At 37.5% G+C, this 19106-nt stretch overlaps 2 protein-coding genes across 3 annotated transcripts in view; both read left to right on the forward strand.

The window, feature by feature from the left end:
* The window catches only part of LOC127807630 (uncharacterized), a 28077-nt gene extending 20950 nt beyond the window's left edge, over positions 1 to 7127 (forward strand). The window contains exons 5-9 of one of the 2 annotated variants that reach the window (XM_052346012.1): positions 2318 to 2540; positions 2644 to 2735; positions 2940 to 3075; positions 5461 to 5792; positions 6405 to 7127. In XM_052346012.1, the coding sequence (XP_052201972.1) occupies positions 2318 to 2540; positions 2644 to 2735; positions 2940 to 3075; positions 5461 to 5792; positions 6405 to 6655 (1034 nt within the window). In that variant the 3' untranslated portion in view covers positions 6656 to 7127. The other variant, XM_052346811.1, reaches the window with a different exon arrangement.
* Positions 7128 to 7477: 350 nt separating this feature from the next.
* LOC127808804 (uncharacterized) lies at positions 7478 to 18687 on the forward strand. Its single transcript, XM_052347781.1, has 11 exons — positions 7478 to 7772; positions 7853 to 8063; positions 8413 to 8495; positions 9009 to 9109; positions 12704 to 12799; positions 13148 to 13201; positions 14170 to 14318; positions 14418 to 14535; positions 15958 to 16045; positions 16666 to 16866; positions 16968 to 18687. Exons 1-10 carry the CDS (start codon positions 7667 to 7669, stop codon positions 16830 to 16832), a joined length of 1173 nt encoding a protein of 390 aa, XP_052203741.1. The 5' UTR covers positions 7478 to 7666; the 3' UTR covers positions 16833 to 16866; positions 16968 to 18687.
* The last annotated feature ends 419 nt before the right edge of the window (positions 18688 to 19106 follow it).

Raw genomic sequence — 19106 nt, forward strand, 5'->3', positions numbered from 1 at the left:
TGATGAAAGGAAAACATTTATTGACTACAGAATTTGTTCCCAAAAAATTATAAATCCTTGCAATATAATTCACTTGGGCCATGGTAGGTTCATTGCTGTTGACATTCTTCCCTTGTAGATCATGAGTGTACTAATAGTATTTGTTATACTAGATTTTAACAATTCTGAGATGGATATGCCTTTGAAATTCTCTGTATGTTTTTTTTTAACAAAACAAATGAATCAGATGTTTTTTTAAACCATTTACTAGGGTACAAGAATTTACACTTGGTTTTTAGCATACTACTAACAGCCTTGGCATCAGAACTATGTTTCTTTCCCATACTTACATGACAGGTATATACCTAGCTTGCCAATGGTCCTAAAATTGTAGTGAAACACCTAAGAAGCAGAAGTGGTGAAAAGACTTATGTTACCAAGTTGGTAGTTTTATCTTTGATGAGGGAAACATAATCTCTAACTCTTGGGAGCAAGAAATGAATCTAGTAGCTCGCTACTCTTCAAGATCATTTTTTCTTGTTCTCAGTTATGTACATTGCACTGTTTCTTTTGAAGGAAGTGGAGTTAACTCTTGCAGTATAATTTATTGAAACTTCCTGTTGATGTTAGTATATATGTTTTCCCTTTGTTATGTAATAAAGCCAGAAGAATTGGACTCTCAGCACAAAACTAAGAAAGATTATATAGAAACTAGTAGGCCTCACATTAACAAATTGGTCCTCAGCTCCTCGCTCACTTATGCCTTGTGTTCCCCATAATGCACATTTATCCAGGTAATACTATGGTCTGCTTTAACACTTGCTCTTTCTAACTTCTTGTCTCCTCTCTGTGTTGGCTTCTTCTAGCCAGCAATGTGATTGGTCAACTCAATGGCAAGGCTGCAACAACATGCACACACATATGTGAGAGGGAGGGAGACCAAAATGATTAAAGAAAGGAGGTAAAGAGGGCGACCCCCCGGGGGGGTGGGGAGGTGTTGTTAAAGGAAGTAGGATCAAAGTGGTAGACAGTATGAACAAGATAAAATGGAAAAATAAAAAGACAAAAGAAGGCAGCAGAAGAGAGACATCTCTCAAAACCCAAGTAATTCTCAGGTATAATGTTTATGTACTGAGTATCAATTAAAGTGTGTTGGATGGAGACAGACGAGCACCTGTAAAAAGCGAAATATGAGAAAATGGAAGAAACAGGGAAAAAAGAAAGAATAGACAAAGGGCGAAAGCAAGCAGCTGGAAAGGGTGGACCAACAATTTTGCTTGACATCAGGTCAGGTGAGAGTTACATGCACATGGGGTTTAGAGTAGAACTTGCCAGGATGGCAGTGGGATGCATGAAACAGCATGCTGACTTGGGGTGAGTGGGTTGTAAGGCTGGAGTAGACTTAGGCTCAGATCATGACTTTCTTGCTGTTCTATCCTCTGGATTTGTGGCATTATATTTTTATCTCCTCTAGTCCCCTTTCCCTTTGTGTTGCCCAATCTTTTTGGTAGTATTTTTTGCTTTGTCCTTTGTCATTCTACTTCCTCCTGCAATGTCTTCTTCCCTCTTTCTGGTGTCGCTGTGTCGGTGGTCAATCTCAATTGCACACGAGAGAACTGTACTAGAGTACATAGGGAAGTCTCTATTTTTCTATATGTAAATTATCCATACTCTTATTCTACATGGGCTCTATTATTAGTATCAGGGGTGTGCATGTTTCAACTTTGACCTTTTTTTTTTTTTGGTCTCTTTGATGCACTCTACTTGCACCTTGCTAAACCATTTGGATGGTGGGATAACCAAAAAAGTTGGGGTTATGAGAATATGTAAGCAGTTTGAGCATTTAAATATGATGTATATCATATTAAACATGATGATGAGATAGAGCCTTGAAACTTTTGTCTATCAATACAGCTTGAATTTGTGATATTATTGTTCCTGATTTTTGAATTTTAACTCGTTTGATTTAACTATAAGTTTTGTAATTGATCCAAAGGTCTTATCTACAAGAGCAGTGGAAAGAGAATAGCATCTCTAGGGTTGTAGTTGTTCAGCATTAATGAATAGCTTTAGTTATTACTTATGGCGATGTCTAGTGCTTAGTTACTTTCTTCATCTTTGCAAATTCTGCTTATGGAATTGTTAATTTTCCTAGATCTAATCCACTCCATTTTTTCTCCTTATGACCATTGTCAGCACTAAATGGTTTCTGATTGACATGGTATACTAGTATTATGGTTCTTGTTAGTGTTACCATATCTCTAAATTTTTCTGTCAAGAGTCCAGCAGTTTGATAAGATTTAGCAGTTAAATATTGAAAGAATCATTCTCACTGCAGGGAAAAATAGTCCTTTTCTTGTCACGCCATTAATAGGGATGGCAAAGGTATTTGGTTCTATTAGAAGAGCTAGAGAAGCAGCAAAAGTATATCATGATGTGATTGGCATATTAGAGTTGAGCAAAGGTGCAGAAGGTGAGGATTTGGTGGTGCCTTTGCTTGGCCTTGGCAATCTTTTAATGAAGGAAGGAAAACATATGGATGCTGAAAATTCTTTTATCAGGTAACTTGGGTTTCTTTGTATGGCTGTTGGAGTTGTGGGGCATATAATGTTCACCTCTCTGGGATATCAACTTTATTGCCTTACATTTCATTCTGCAATGTAGAATTCTTGACATATACTCAAAGTTATATGGACAGAATGATGAAAGAGTTGGAATGGCTATGTGTTCTTTGGCTCACGTGAAATGTGCAAAAGGTAAACTATGTATTCTTATAAGCAAGCACCTTCCTTCTTGGTTTCTTTGAAAAGGTGAATAATGTTAATATGTTTGCCCATTACTCATATTTTAAGTTTAGTGTAACCCATATTTTTTGCAGCGTGGATGATAGTCAATTTTAACCATATATGTTTATGCATCCTCTGATTATTTAAGCATTATCATGTTCTGTTTTCTAACAGGGAATGTTGATGAAGCCATTCATTTATACAGAAATGGCCTTCAGATCCTCAAGAATTCAAAATGTATAGCTTTGGATGACAGCATAATGGAGAAAATGAGAATAGACTTAGCAGAATTGCTGCATTTGACAGGAAGGTAAATTTGATAAATTGGCAGTTGATGGATTTTAGTCCCCCTATCTCCTGTAATTTCAATTCTGCCACTTCAATTAAGAAACCTTAATTTGTATAGAGAGTACAGTAAGTTATTATTATCATATTTTTTTCATTTGAGTAAACTACACCGTGCACTAACCCTTGAGGTTTTCAAAAATACAAGTACCCCTCATATTTCATAAATTGCACTGAACCCATGTGTGTGATGATCATTAATGAATAAGTACAATTACTATTTTTCCCTCTAAATAACAAATTTGTATTTAATAAAAAAAGTAGATATTTTGAGTTAGGTTAAAAGACCAAACTGCTTTTATCTCTCTACATCTTTTCTTATCTTTTTCCTCTCTACAAGTTGCAGAAAATCTCTCTCCCTCAATGATTTGTGCCTCCCTGTTCTCGTCATTCTTGTCTTCTAATCTAAGACCTTTATAAACATATTCAGACATATATACATGTAATGTATATATATGTATACTTTTTAGTTGTTATTTTGGTGGTTGGTGAAAGTGGAAAAGCAACATAATGGGAAGAAAACAAAGCAAAGGAAGTGAAAGTGGGACTTATTATCACTGTATTGAATTGATACAGGTCTCATATGTGTTGATTCTTTATTGGGTTATCTTCTATTTTAGAGTCATCTTCTTTGTCTTAACTGAAAATGTTTGGTGATATTGTTGGAGTAAAAAATAAGGTAGAAGGGTTGGAGAAGTTTTTTTTTCTGTAAGAAAAAGAAGGGTTTGAGAAGTTGAGAGGGGCCTACATGAAAACAAACACTTGACTTGAGAAATTAGCAGTAAATTAGTCCTATTGTTCAACAATCTCAATGATAAAGGACGAGTATATTTATATGCCAAGAAACTTTACATTGGGCACCACTGAGGTTTTACATACTTACATGGGGTACTCATCTGCCTCCTTAAAATTGTAAAAGGAGACCTTTAAGGACACCAGAATATTTTTCACATTTCAAAAAGGTTCTTTTTCAGCTTTTCAATTTCCTCACCTTTTTCTCCATTCATTCTTCTTATGCTTTCAAGATAGTAATTCATTATACGAGGTTTTTCCTCTTTCTGTGTTTTGCTAGTTTTTCTGCTTCATTATGTCTTGAATTCCTTCCTCGTGCCTTCAACACCATCTAGATCTACCCACCACCAACACTTGTCACCTTCAGCAAGATGCCATCACCATTCTTATTGTAGGTGAACTAGGGCATTTTTAAGGGTATAATGGATATTAACCTAAAGTGAGGGCATTTTGAGCATTTATTAGAAATTTTCGTGACTTCATCCTTTTCTATTTCATCTCTCAAACAGCTATCAAAAGACTGGGGGTAATGTCATACAACTTTCTAACAATATGGGTATTTAGTGTAATTTCTAAAACCTCAAGGGTACTTCCTATTTTTACGGCAAACCTTAGGGGTGCATAATGTATTTTACCCTCTTTTTTTAGTTATGGACAGATGAGAGTAAGCTGAAAGCTGTATTTGCATATTACATAGTCATAAACATAAAGTTATAAACAGGTTCTCAGGTGCCAAGAGGAAACTAGATTCTTTTGTGGTGTTCATCTCTTATGATTCAGTTTAGCTAGATTGTCTTCTACTGCATATGAAGCTGAGATGAAAGTTGCCTGGAATAGACATAGATCAAAGCTGAAAAAGATGCAAAATCTGCAAAGGGCGCAAGTAATGGCTCAAATACTGCCTCCAAAGAAACCCTAGGAAGTATTCTCCCTTGAACCTTTGTTCTTGTACGCTTCTATGACATCCCAGCATAGTTGACCCCCCAAGTAATAGTAGCATGTAAATTTACTTTGACTCAAAGAAACTCTCTTAAAACCATGACCCGACCCAATCAAAGCAGTCCCACAATTAGGATCATATCAAATTAAACCCTCTACAGAAACAAAGTCTGTAGATAATAATCTATAAACCTGTGCTTGAAAGGAACCACTCAAATTTAAATTTGTTAAATTAAAATAAATTGGACTCCTTTTTTTTTGTCTGTCAAAAGCCCAATTGGTCATTTGTTATGCATGAAAACAACTTTTTATATTGAATGCATCTGAAGCACTCCTTTTGCATGGTTGTGAACTTTTAACTGGGTTCTTAACGGTTCACTCTATCTTCATATTTCAATTGGCATTGAAGTTCAATGGTGGGGAAAGCTCGCATTTTGGACCATTGAGCATAAATAGTCTTGAGTATACTATTATGTTGTCTTATTTAAATTGAAAGTTAAATAATTGATTACATGCTGCTTTTGAATTTATGGGGCATATTTGACATATTGAACCAAATTATGTGTTGTTCACTTTTTTAATGGCACTGTGATCTTAATCTTGTGTTGTTTTCTTCCAGAAGAAAAGAAGGCCATGAGCTACTGGAGGAATGCTTGTTCATAACTGAGAAATGCAAAGGGAAAGAACACCCTACCCTAGTTACTCACCTCATAAATCTTGCAACCTCCTATTCATGCTCAAAGAACTATGCAGCAGCTGAGCAGTTGTTGCGGACAAGTTTGCAGATCATGAATAAGACCGGGGGGCCTGATGATCCATCCATCAGTTTCCCAATGTTACATCTTGCTGTTACTCTCCACAACTTGAATCAGTATGAAGAAGCTGAGCAACTAGCACTGGAGGCTTTGCACATCCGAGAAAAGACATTTGGAGAAGACTCTCTTCCTGTTGGTAATCTCTGTTTCCTTCAATTTTATGGTAAAATTGTTGTCATTTATCTATGTTATCCTTTATAGTTTTGTTTGACGTCATTGTGGAAAGCCACTGCAATTAACTCTTAATTTGCATGTTATCAAACTCAGTTCTGACATTAACCGGTATGAGGAGGTACACCAGTGAGCCACTGGTTCAATTGCTGGGCCATAATGTTGAAGCTGTTGACTAGTATACACGAACATGCATCCAAGGATTAGTGAGTTTGAGTTGGATAGTCCTCAAGTGTGCCTGCTTATTATTGGTCTTTTGTGTGATAGACGTGTCTCCGTGAACATGTAACTACATGCTTAAGATTGACATATATTGACTGAAAACTTGTGTTGGAAGTTAGCTTTGACATATATAGACTGAGAACTTGTGTTGGAAATTAGCTTTTGGTTTGACTGTTGGATGATGGATTGAATTCCGACACAAGGTTATTTCTTTCTGAGTCTTTTTCCATTCCTGAATGTCTTGCATGATTGTTAGGCATATAATACTCAAAATGGAAGCTAGTTTTGTAGTCTTTGTCTGCAAGTTTTTGCTTTCTATCCCATTTATGTACTTTCTGTTCTGGCATTATTGCAGGGGAAGCTCTTGACTGCTTAGTGTCTATACAGACCAAATTAGAGAAGGAAGAGGGAAAGCTTCTGGAGCTTCTGAAGAGGGTTCTGGCAATTCAAGAGAAATCATTTGGTCATGAGAGCGAGGAGGTAATGGAAACCCTTAAAAAGATTGCATTCTACCTAGACAAACTGGGGATGAAGGATGAGAAATTTCCTGTGCAGAGGAGACTGTCCATGCTTAGAACGAAATACAAACACATGGTTCAGTATTAGAACACATCCTACTGCGATTAGCCCCTTGATTAGCTTTGACCAAAGGGTTGATCAGCATCAATGTGTTCTAGCGTGTATCAATCTCATGATTCACTCGAGTTCTTGTTCATGAAGACTCTCAATCCATAGAAGAATTAGGTCATGTTAGGATGGGGGCTGTAGTTTTGTTAATGTAGTGTATCTAATTTTTATGTTGGCTGTTTTGATCAAAATTTAGACAGCTTTGCTCCCGAGCAAGCTATCATGAAAACCAACAACAAAATCAAATATGTTGGTAACTTCTACTGTTCCTGTATAATGGGTCTTAGGTACTGTGTTGGTCCTTTGCCATGACTGAATCAACGGAGTGGCTTGCGTTGAAATGGCCCTTGAATTGTCATTACCAAAACTGAACAATAATGCGGTTGCCTCTGTTTGTTTGAGTAGGAGTTATTATATAAAGTCAAGTTGGAGTATTTCTTTGTTAGAAAAACCTTCCCCCCTCTCTCTCTCTCTCTCTCTCTCTCTCTCTCTATGTATATATTAATATATAGGTTTATATATTCATGGAATGGAAATTGAGACGTTGTGTCCGCATATATGGCTTTGACTTTTGACCTTTAGCTGCCAAAGCCGACCATCCTAATGACATGGGCTACCAATCCACTACACCTTATCCGCTGACTCGGCCTCCAAACAGGATTGGTGCTCCAACTTTTGACTCCCTGCAGGAGCCCAAAACACTTTTTACAGTTATTTGTGTGAGAAAATCTAAATAATAAAAAAATATTAACTGGAAATAATATATACACTTTTTGTTTTACAAAAGTGGGTATCAGATTGGGGGATTTTGTTACATGTGAAAAAGATATAAAAGCATCTATGTATTGGAGAAAGCTATATTGGTGACATATATTGGAGAAAGCTGGGTCGGAGCACAGCTCGACGTCCCAACCTCCCTCCCTCTCTCTCTCTCTCTCTCGAAATCCTTTGCTTTTGACGAATCTCTGTGCAATTCAAAGGCCGGACATTATGCCGTTCTGCTACGTCAGCTCCTACCAGGCCGCCGGCGACGCCGGAATCAAGATTTTCTACAGGACCTACGGCGGCGGACCCAACAAGGTCCTTATGATCATTGGTACTGCTTCTCCTGCTTTCTGAACTGCGTTTTAGATCAATTTTTACCGGTATTTTCATAGATTTTGGTTTGGTGGTTAGGATTGGCTGGGACGCATGATTCTTGGCTCCCGCAGATCAAGGGGTTGACAGGCACCGTGGAGCCCAATGACGATCAATTGGCGGGCTTTGATCGTGATGCGGCCGAGGTTGGCGGCGATGGAAACGATGCCGGTGATGGCGTGGAGGTTTGTGCTTTTGATAATCGTGGAATGGGTAGAAGCTCTGTTCCCACCAAAAAATCAGAATATACGTGAGTCTCGATTTTTGCTTTCTCATTGATTGTTCAATTTTTCATGTTGTGGTTTTGCTTTATCCAAGGCCGAATCTGATTCTCCCCGTCGCAATTTGAGAAACCAAAAGCAATTAGAATTTGCTTGTGTTTCTGGTCGTTCTACCTTTTTCCTGTTTTGGAGCTGTGAAAAATTATGGAAAGAGTGAGGCTTGTGGGGTAAAATTGTGCAGATTGGAGAAAATATAAGTCCCCACTTGTCTCCTATTACCCCAATTGGACCAGTGGTGGAGTTGATCCTATTACTGGATGAAGTTCTTAAACAGGTTATAATTAATTACTGTTCTGTGTTTGTTTGTGGGGTTTGCAGCACAACAACTATGGCGAAGGATGCAATAGCCTTGATGGATCATTTGGGTTGGAGAAAAGCCCACGTTTTTGGCCATTCCATGGGTGAGTGCATCGCTGGCTGCTATTTGACTGACATAATTGCCAATTAGCATGTCCCATGAGATCTTGAATCTTACTTTTTTTCAATTTAAATTTGAAAGGAGTAATGCTATTCGCGAATAGAAATTTTCATGCATACCCGAAAACAAGCATAATCGATGCTGCTGATTTTCATGCCATGGAGCGCCCTTGAGGCCCGATGGTGCTATGTTTTGGTCCTTGAGGGCCAGAACCTGAGCTAAGATTAAGCCGGTCAAAAAATTTAACGCATGTTATGCCACTGCCCCGTGAAAAAATTGTTATCCTGCATTGTGTTACTCGTGTTAATGTGACGTGTTAGTCTTGGTTAATCTGGTTGCATATGAGACTTTCAGCTTGATTTTGAATAGTTCAATTACATTATGGATATATAGTGTGTCTTCCAGATTTTATGGAATTTTCTGCATACTTATTATATGTGATGGTTTATTCTGGGCAACTTACTCTTTGGTTCGCTTATCATTTGATGTCATACAGGAGCAATGATAGCTTGTAAATTTGCAGCACTGGTGCCAGATAGAGTTCTGTCTTTGGCTCTACTGAATGTAACTGGTGGGGGTTATCAATGTTTTCCGAAGGTATTATTCCTTTTCTGGCAGCCCTATTTTGGATATTGTAAATATTCATAATTTGCAAACAGCAAATTTAAATTCAACAAAGGGAACTTGTTATATAGATATATCTATGTATGTATTGCAAAACACGAGAAAGATCCTGATGTTAAAATTTAACTTCTTAATGTTGGCTAGCAAATGCTTGTACAGTATAGATGTGCAGATCCTCAAGCACTCGTGGTGAACCAAACATGAAATTCCATACCAGTATTAGATGAATGTCCTATGGATACTATTTCCTATATGTCTTCCTTGCATCTTAGTCATTCTCTTTTAATTGTGATTTACAGGGAATCTTTTTCTCCCACTGTTTATCTCCTCAGCTAGGCAGCTTATTATTCTCCCTCAAATAACAGGATATATTTTTATTCTCTTCCGGTGATGGTTGGGGTTTTTCTTTTGTTCGGGGGGAGGGGGGGATCACTCATTCATTCTTCAGGTGCTACTTTCTATTCAGTGCTCTGAAAGGTCGAAAAAGGGAGTGGCAACTTTGCCAACTCTGCATAGTGAGATTAAGGCTTATGACGATGATGGGGGAAAGCTTGATTAGGAAGATAGAATAATGGAGTCATGGGGTACAATCCTCCATTTATTATTGCAAATTTTATAGTTTGACTTGCTGGCCATGGGTATATCGGTTAGTTCCATCAAATTCTCCTTCCTTAACGAGACGTCACGTTGATATATAAGACTCAATATTTCCTGAAGGTATTTTTTGCACATGCATGGAGCTTCATGTTTTTCTGCTATAACCCAACACCTCCATTTAGACGCATCCTTTCCTTTGGCTGAAACATGCTTTTTTCCTTTTTTCTTTATTTGCTTTCAACAAGACCCCAGTCAGATTAAATATGCTAGAGTTAGCATGGAAAATGTAACAAAAATAAAAGTGTGTTAAAAGGATGTATTACCCCTTGAATTAAAAGTTCGAAATTCTTCTGGTCCAGAAATTGCTCTAGAGAAATACTTAAAATATCAATTTGTAATGTGTAGTTTGGTTGTTATCTTCCTTAAAAGTTCCTTTGATCCCGACAAATCAGTGGGTCTTCGGCTTAGTTTAAATTTTGGCCCTAGGGAGCTTATATACTCTTCCAACGACTTATTTGGTAAGCTAGTACGCTATAACTTATTTTGTGATAATTTATAAGCTATTTCAAAATAAGTTTGTGTTGGCCAAGTAAATGTCCAAGTTATCCTCATTATAAGCTTTTTACAAGCTCCTATGATTTCAGCTAAGCAAAACAGGCTCTTATTAACAATTAACACAGTGGCTATGGCGGTGGTTCTGTAATCTTTCAAGTTTTCTAAACTGTAATTGGGGGCTTTCAACCAAGTTGTCACCTTGTAGAATAAGCATTAGTGACTTTCCTTGAGTCCTAGGTCCATGCCTAAAGCTGATATAACATCATCTGCCCTCTGCCCAATTGGTAACTGCTCATTTAGGTATAATTTTTGAGCTACCCTCATATTACCATGAAATGGTACGGGTACATCTTCTTGGGGGTGATTCGTTGCCCACGTCTGACGTAGACATGCAGGAAGTTGGTGTGGAGAGGGGTTGGGCCCACGCCCTCTCCTCTCCCTCTGATTTTGCTCACGTCAGACAAATCTTATATTATCGTTTGCTCGACATGGGCAGGATAATAATTTCTTATGAAAAATATAATTTACTTTAAAGAGTTTGTAGAAGGCCAAAGTTGTCTTGTCAACTTGTTGATCTCTTAACTTGACCCTCCACAATTTATGATCTTTACGATTTTCCTTTTGGTAGCACAATTTTTACTATGAAATTAACTTCTTGTCAAACATCTTTCTTGTTCTGTAATTTGTAAATGGCATCATGGTAATATACAAGGTTTCCTATACCTGAACTGTGGCAGCCATTGAGCACGAAACAATTTTACTTCTTTTGGTGATTATGTAGCACTTTATAACTTAATGTTTCACTTTGCAATGCTGATATGTAAATTATTCAGGGGAAGGTAATAAATGGTATCATTGCCAAGAGCATGTTTTCTTGGCCATGCCTGCCCTCATTACCGAGGACATGATTGGGGAGTGCCTGCCTTGGGAAGGTTTTAGGGAATGATGAAAAATTTGTTTCATCCAAGAGAAAATTCAGGTCCCTAGGGTACAGGTAAGTGATTAGGTCATGATAAATTAAAATTCGTATCAGTAGGTCATGAATTTGACTCTAGTAGGTCATGAATTTGACTCTTTATCCTGTGCAGTGAGGCAAAATCTTCACCTGTAATTTATCTTCTTTATCTTCTCTACCAAAATCGAGGGCACGAGCGGCGAGAGACCGCATAAAGGCGGTAATCTCAAGAGGAGATAATTCATTATCACATTTTTTTTATTTGTTCCTTGGTTTCCTCCAGCCATCAAGGCCTCAATTTCACACATCCTCTCGTACTACATTACTTTTGCAATGCTTCTTGAAACTTCACACTCGTGTTTCTACAAGCTTAGTCTTGCTCACTCTTTTCTCAGCTGAGACAAGGAATCGCAAGGACAAAGTAAACACTTACCGCAACAAACAGTTTTACAGAGTAATGTCCATAATTATTTTGTCATGCCCATTCAGTTTAACTACATGAGAACTTGAAGAGATTCTTGACCATCTCCTAGTCTCATATATTTATATTTACTAAAGAGCCCAAGTGATTTGAGAACATAAGCTGTGAATAGAAATGTTAAATCAGATTGCTGCTTAGATGGATATCACAAAATTGACATGTGCTCCTTCATATTATATCACTTACATTCTGCAAAACGATACCAGATCAAACATATATGTCCAAACAATGTTGATAAAGTTTCTAGCAAGTCAGTAGCCAGTCACTATGCATAGATCTGTCGTTTGTTTCCGATTGACTGATAGAAATTCCAAAATATCATGGGGTATTGGATCTGATCCTAGCCAAGTATTTTTCTTTTTTAAATTTTTGTGCCCCACCAGAAGAATTAGAGGAAACTAGGCTGTACAAATCGTTGTATGAAGAATTAATAGTAGGGCAACATGATTGAACAATAAGGGACTAGTTTTCCACAGATCATAAGAACAGCAAAACTTGTTCTTGCATTCATCGGAGAGGCTGTATGCAATTACATAAGACAACTGAAGGTGAACTAAATCTGAAAATGAATACTAGAATTGAGGAAATGTGCATGCAACTGAAAAGAACAGGATCCATTTTTCTGTGCCCATACATGGTTCACTGAATGCTGTCTGGGCAAATGAGTTATATTCTGAAGGCATAGATCTGGGAAAAGACAACTAGAGTTCACACCATGGAAGCAGAGAAAAGCATGCATTTTAGTCTTAACAACAGACGCAAGGCATGTTGTCATCTAACATGTGTTGTGCTCATGGTGCTTTTTAGGCTCCCTTTTCCTTCTAGCCTCAGGGTTCTCACACATACAGATTTAACTTCCTGCAATGTCATATTGCAGACCAACTGTTCAATTGTTGATGAACAACAAGAATATTATCTTAATTTCTAGATTAAAACCATTTTACCAGATTTGTTAATCATGTTGTCTACTCTTTTGCAGATTGACCGTCAAACCTTATCTATTGCTATCCGTTTCTTGAGGGCAAAGACTCCTGAACAAAGGGCAGCTGTAGATTTGGACACCCACTACAGTAAGGTAAAAAATGTTTTTAATCTCGTCTGGCATTGTTCGGTTCTGAATGCCATTACCGACAATAACTTTTTAAAGAGGAAAAGCTTTCTCCCCGCCCCCTCTATTTGTCTGTTTTCATGATCAGAAGGGGTGGTGTGGGAATTGTCACCATTAATAAGGGGTTTCAATTGATGCAGTGCTTTTTATTCGTGTTCGACGATTAAGATGGTTAATTTCATAAATGAGTTCAAGATAACTTCTTATGTTGTTGTAGTGCATATGTCAAATTTGCATTTTTTTTTTTAATGATTTGGAATCATGCTCAATGTAGATGTGTGACTTATGGGGGTTTATGTTATATTTGATGTGCAGGAATACCTTGAAGAGTATGTTGGACCTAACAAAAGAAGAGCACTTCTGTATCAAGTAAGCAATCTAAGCCTGATCAAACTTAACTGATTGTCCTTATAACAAATCTGTGATTGATCTGTGGACAGATATTAGAAATGGAAAATCTAATCCTGGAAAAGCAAGCAGATCTACTCATATGAAAACATGAGATGGTTTAAAGTTATTAAAAGCTGGTGCTTATTGATGTTGAATTCAGAAATGATTTTGAAAGATGAATCTTAACTAACAACCATGTTGTGTGAATGGACCTACCTTGACCTCTGAGATTGTGAGAGGTCTCTAAAATACACCCTGCTTCTTTTTTCTTTCTTTTTTTGTTGAGTCAAGTTTCTAGTACAATCATAACATAAAAGGTGAAAGTTAGGAAAAAGAAAAAAGAATGGTCAAGTTTTCAATTTTTTTTCCTAAATAAAAGAGAAAGGTGGGGCAACCAATATAGCAACACTCTTTGGGTCACGAGAGACCTTCCTTGCTAGGAATGTCCCGTTTGAGCCATAATTACTTTTGGAAAAACGAGCCTGTCAGTCTAGCTTCATTGCGGTGCATAGGGTCAGGCCCTACATCCATCACTCATTTTGTTTTCATGGGATCTGAGTCATTTCTCGAAAGTAGAATGGGGTTTAAGGTTTGAACCCTAGACCCAAAGGACACAAGAGAACTCCCAAACCACTAGGCTACCACCACGGTGGCAAGTTTTTCAATTTCTCTAGCGGTTACACTTTCCTTCTGTCAATCAAATGTGTGGAGTTCAGTTAGTAAAGGGACATTGGTGATGGTTATATATGCATAGTGTGTCGGCTAACCTTGCTTCAAATCTCACATTCTGGAATAGCCACTTCCTGCCAACAAAGAAAATAAGTATTGCTCTGAAAAGCGTCTCAAACCATGCTATTACTGATCTCAGTTCTAGGATCAAACTAGCAGTTGACACTGCTTTGAAGTTTTCATGCTAGATGGTCTTATTCTGAACACAATTTATGCAGGAATATGTGAAAGGCATATCAGCAAGTGGGATGCAGTCGAATTATGGATTTGCTGGCCAAATCAATGCCTGCTGGATGCATAAAATGTCATTAAAAGAGATTGAATCAATTCGCTCTGCTGGATTTCTTATTTCAGTCATTCATGGCAGGTATTCTCTCATAAAAAGGCACCATTCACACCTCTAACCTTACCACTCTTGGAAATATTCCTGCTCAAAAAAATAAACAGATATATTTCTGAAGTGTAGGCATGATGTCATTGCTCAACTATACCATGCAAAGAGACTTGCTGAGAAACTGCACCCCTTTGCCAGAATGGTAGAGCTACATGGAGGGCATCTAGTGAGTCATGAGAGGACTGAAGAGGTATTTGACCTTTTTTTTTCCCCTGATGGATTGAGATATGTAGAAGTTGGACATCTAATTAATTGGCTTTCCTGGTACTCTAAAGCAAGCCTACGTGCAGGTTCTGTGTCATGGTAAAACACATATAAAAAATGGATGAAATACAAAAAGATCAATTAAGATGAGGGGTGACCCGTTCTACAAATGTACAAAAAAAATTTAAAAAGTTTAAATAGAAGTTCATTAGGTGGCATTTGACAATAACAATTTACTTTTTAATTTTTTTTAGGCAAAGTTTCAAACAAAATGAGACTTGGTGTAACAGTAAAGTTGTTTGAAAAATCAATTATTGTTTAAAGGGTATAAGTTTATAACTTGTTAACACAGTTAATTTTTGTTTTTTAAGCAAGATACATAAAGGGTATTTTTGGAAAACACTTTATTGAAAGGGGTTCATAACGCCAACAACCCGGTGTTTGCTTATAATAATAGCATAGACATATAAACCTGTGCAGGATAGGCCATGAATGATTTAAGAATTCAGGATGTTTGCAAAGTACTAACGCACTACCAAACTGCAAGTACGGGTCCTACTAGAAATGACTTATTTCACGCAGCCGCGCAGAGAGCACAGAGCGAACTATTCTTTCGCCTTTTACTAAAGAAATGACTTATTTCTATGAATTCTCCAAGTTCATATAGTCCACACGTAATTTTTTTAAGTATTCTGTTCGACTAAAGTTAACCTAATTTGCTCAACAAAATTTATGCTCTCAAGTCTCGAGTATGCTGGATGCTTCCAAACATATGTTCTAAGTTTCTTATAATTCATATTCTGAAAACTGAGGTGCGAACTTGTTAAATAGTATTGCCCAATAAAGCATGTAAGAAGTTTCTAATTATGCTCAACATACCACTTACACTGACACTTATCAGCAAGGACCGTTGCAATGAGTAGATAGCATTGTCAGAGTATGTAGTAGATTTATTAGGCCAGACATATACAAGCTACTTTTCAATTATTGATCTATGAATTTTCTCATGGAATTTTCAGTATTATGGCATCCAAACCTGTATAAATTTTGATACTCGAGTGTCATGCACACTGGAAACTTTTTCTCTTCCTTTACATATACAATCAGAGAGTGCGAGCATAATAAATTACATGCGAGAAAGTATGGTAAAAAATTGTCTCGGAAACACATAATTTTAGTGATAGCGAGTGCAACATACTAAAAGGTAATTGCATGTTTATTGCATGTACTGATATAGAGTCTTGCATTCTTCTACTATCAGAACACTTAATCATGCAGCTTGCTGTTAGTAGGTTTTAATAGGTTTTCTTATATGCCGAAAATTGTGAGATGCAGTTGTAATATTTCTGATTGCCGTGCTCGCTTTATCCAGTTGAGTCTAAGACTTTGACTTCATTACAAATTTCAGGTCAATCAAGCTCTTCTTGAATTGATTGAGGCATCAGAAGCAAAGATAAGCCCACATGACTGGGCAAACTTGCCCACACAAAGCTCTGGTAAGTGCGATCAACTAAATTTGCAGAACTCCCTCTCCCATTCCTAAATATGCCAGTCAGTCAGTGACTTGCTCTTATTGCCTTAATATTAGGACCCCAATGCCTAAATATGCAGCTATACTATGAGGCTTCTTGAGCTTCATGTTCATTTTCTCTCCTCTTTTTCTTGGTGAGACTGAGAACTTAAATGGTATGGCAACTCAGACTGGGTCCCTAAGCACAACCCAGCAGCCATCACTTACCCTAATTGTGAATGAATCTACTCTAGTGGGAGGTCCCACCATGATTCATGGACCTTTTGGATCAAGGAAGCGGCTTTCATTAAACTTGCATGATGGGTCCATATGTGATGAACTTTTGCACCTACATATTCGGGAGTAAATATGCTAGGATATTTTGTATCTTAATGATTTCTTAGGCAGATGAAGAGTACACTCTCATCAAAGAAACTGCGTCCATCTCTTGGACTCCTCTCTGCAGTAACGGGTCTGATCAAATAACAAACTGCATCTATATATTGAACCCCCGTTCTCTGTATATATGCCACTGGATCTCACAATCTTTTTGATGCTCATAATTAACTATTTCCGATAAGCTAATATGCAGATTTCTTCTTTCAGGGTGGACAGTAACAAGGATATCATTTGGCAGCACAATGGTTGACACCTTAGATAAGCTACACCTGCTTCTATTATACTTTTTTGGCCTCTTTGTGTTGGTTTTAGAGTATCTACAAAGAGGTTTAAGAAGACTGAAACCGGTCAGAGTTGGACCGGCCCTCACATGAACTACTACTACTGACAAAGCCACTTCTTCCACTGGTAAGTCACTTTTTGATGCTTTCCTAGACTTCCATTCTGTTACCTCTGTTTGAAGACATGTCTATTTAAGAGAACTGACTTCTTCTATTCCTATTTTACAGGGGATATTTTTAGTTTGTCACCTCAGAGATGTGGCTCTTTGATTGTTCAAGTGGTCCAAGTCCTAATACAACCCATCTCATATTTGTGAAACAATAAAATGCACGGGAATGATACTACCAGAATCTGGAAAGGCCAATTATGTGAGGATGCAATTCAGCTTGAACAAAGGTAGAGAGCAGCCAATGCTAAAGCTTATTCTTCTTTCGCCAAAGTGCAAGGAGAGCAGGCATTGAATGGACAGACAATTCTTTCCTTCTTACCCTTTGTTTGCATGAGAATGAGACCACTAAAGGGGTTTTTATTCTTACCTTTTTTTTTTTTTTTCTTGTACTTCAAATACAGGAGAACTTGGTGTACCTCGAGATTTATAAAAGTTATTTCTTTCCCGACAAACTTTATGCTATTGAAGTATAGAAAGCAAGGAGAAGCTTCAATCCCACTTAACGAACCATTCTGTTTATGATTAAAATTTATGTTACAAAAATTTGACGATTCTTGTGTTGATGTTTTGCTAAAACAATCCTCTTCTTTCATCCTAATCCGGGGACTGTTAGGACAAGGAAAAGAAAAGAAAGACGGTTTGTATATAGACTAGTGAAAATTAACTAAATCTCAACCCAGATAAAAGAAGAAAAATGATCAGGGTTGGCTATGCATATACCTCCATGCAGAAAAATGGAGATTCAAGCACCTACTTATTAGATTGCTCGTGAACCCAGCTGAGAAGCCCGCCCTACGGAATATACCTTCTTCAAGGTCGGAAAGCATAGGAGATGGCTTGATGACATCTGTTGCCGACAGGTGTAACTTCATCCAGTGACCTTATTGATTGGGAATGGCAATGGCTCGGATATAGATTGGCAATACTTTTTTCGTATCCCAATTTACTTCATAATACTCGTATCTGTTAACGGACGCATAATTATGGACTAAAATAAATACACTTTTTCTCGCACCATACCTCCTTGTTAATACTCGTTTGTGTACTCAGTACCAGTGATCTTCGAATATCAGCTAGGTCAAGAAACAAAGAGGATTTTGCCCAAATTTCCAGAAAAAGAAATCCCCCCTTATCTTAATTCCAGGAAATCATTTTCTTCCCGCTATCATTTCTGGAGAACGCAAAAGGGCTCTACTTCTACACGATAGTCGAAGTTGCCAGATATTGGCATGGCAAAGCCAAAGAGGTAGTTAGATACCTTGCTTAACCGGAAAAAAGGAAGAAAAAAAAAGAAGGGAGATAGCCAGACTCTGAAATACTAGCAGAAATTCAGAAGCTTTGCGACGAGCGAACACAGGGAAAGCCAAACGACTGGTTGCATAACAGGAAAACAGAGGTAATTTTACAAACAGTTGGAGAGCGAAACACACGCATACGAAAGAACACCATAAATGATCATGGGAATGACACAGTTGTTAAAGAGAGTGCCTACCAAACCAGATTGTCAGCTTCGCCAAAAGCCCTGCAACAATTTTGAACTTAGCGTGAAGAACAGATCCTCCAAACGGGTGGGTTTCTCCAACAACTGTATATGATGAATATGACTCCAAATGCCAAAAATCCATGGTGGCGAGAAAGGAAGCACCAAAGGCATAACAGAAGCAGAGAGGGCGAGCCGACAGGAGGAGAGGGAGAGAGAGAGAGAGGAATAAATATAATCGGGGGAGGCAGTGATAATATGCCAGCGGAATATCCCATCCCATGCTGATGCTTGCAAGCCAAGCCCTACAAGTAACAAGTTTTTCTTCTTTTTGCATTGAAAGAGATTTGGTTTTGATCTATAATATTGAAAATAAACTGAAATTTAAACTAAACCAAACCAAAGGTACTTACTTTGTTTGACGCCAACAAACCATCGTCTATCTTTTCACGTCACTTGACTCATTTTTACTAAAGGTGCGGAGTAAAAAATGGGTAGAATTCATTTTTTATTTAAATTTTAAAAAATTTTATCAAATAATTTTTTTTTCATAAAATTCAAATTCTATTTTAGTTTTAAAATAGAAGATTTTTCTTAAAATCAAAGAATTAAAATTCTTAAGAAATCGAGTAAGAATTAAAATTTCGCCTCACTTCTCATCTTCCAATCAAACTCATTTTAACTTTTATAAGAATGGTTGTCGAATCAATCAATGAA

This window comes from Diospyros lotus, chromosome 1, assembly GCF_014633365.1.
Source record: "Diospyros lotus cultivar Yz01 chromosome 1, ASM1463336v1, whole genome shotgun sequence".
In the NCBI taxonomy this organism is placed as follows: Eukaryota; Viridiplantae; Streptophyta; class Magnoliopsida; order Ericales; family Ebenaceae; genus Diospyros; species Diospyros lotus.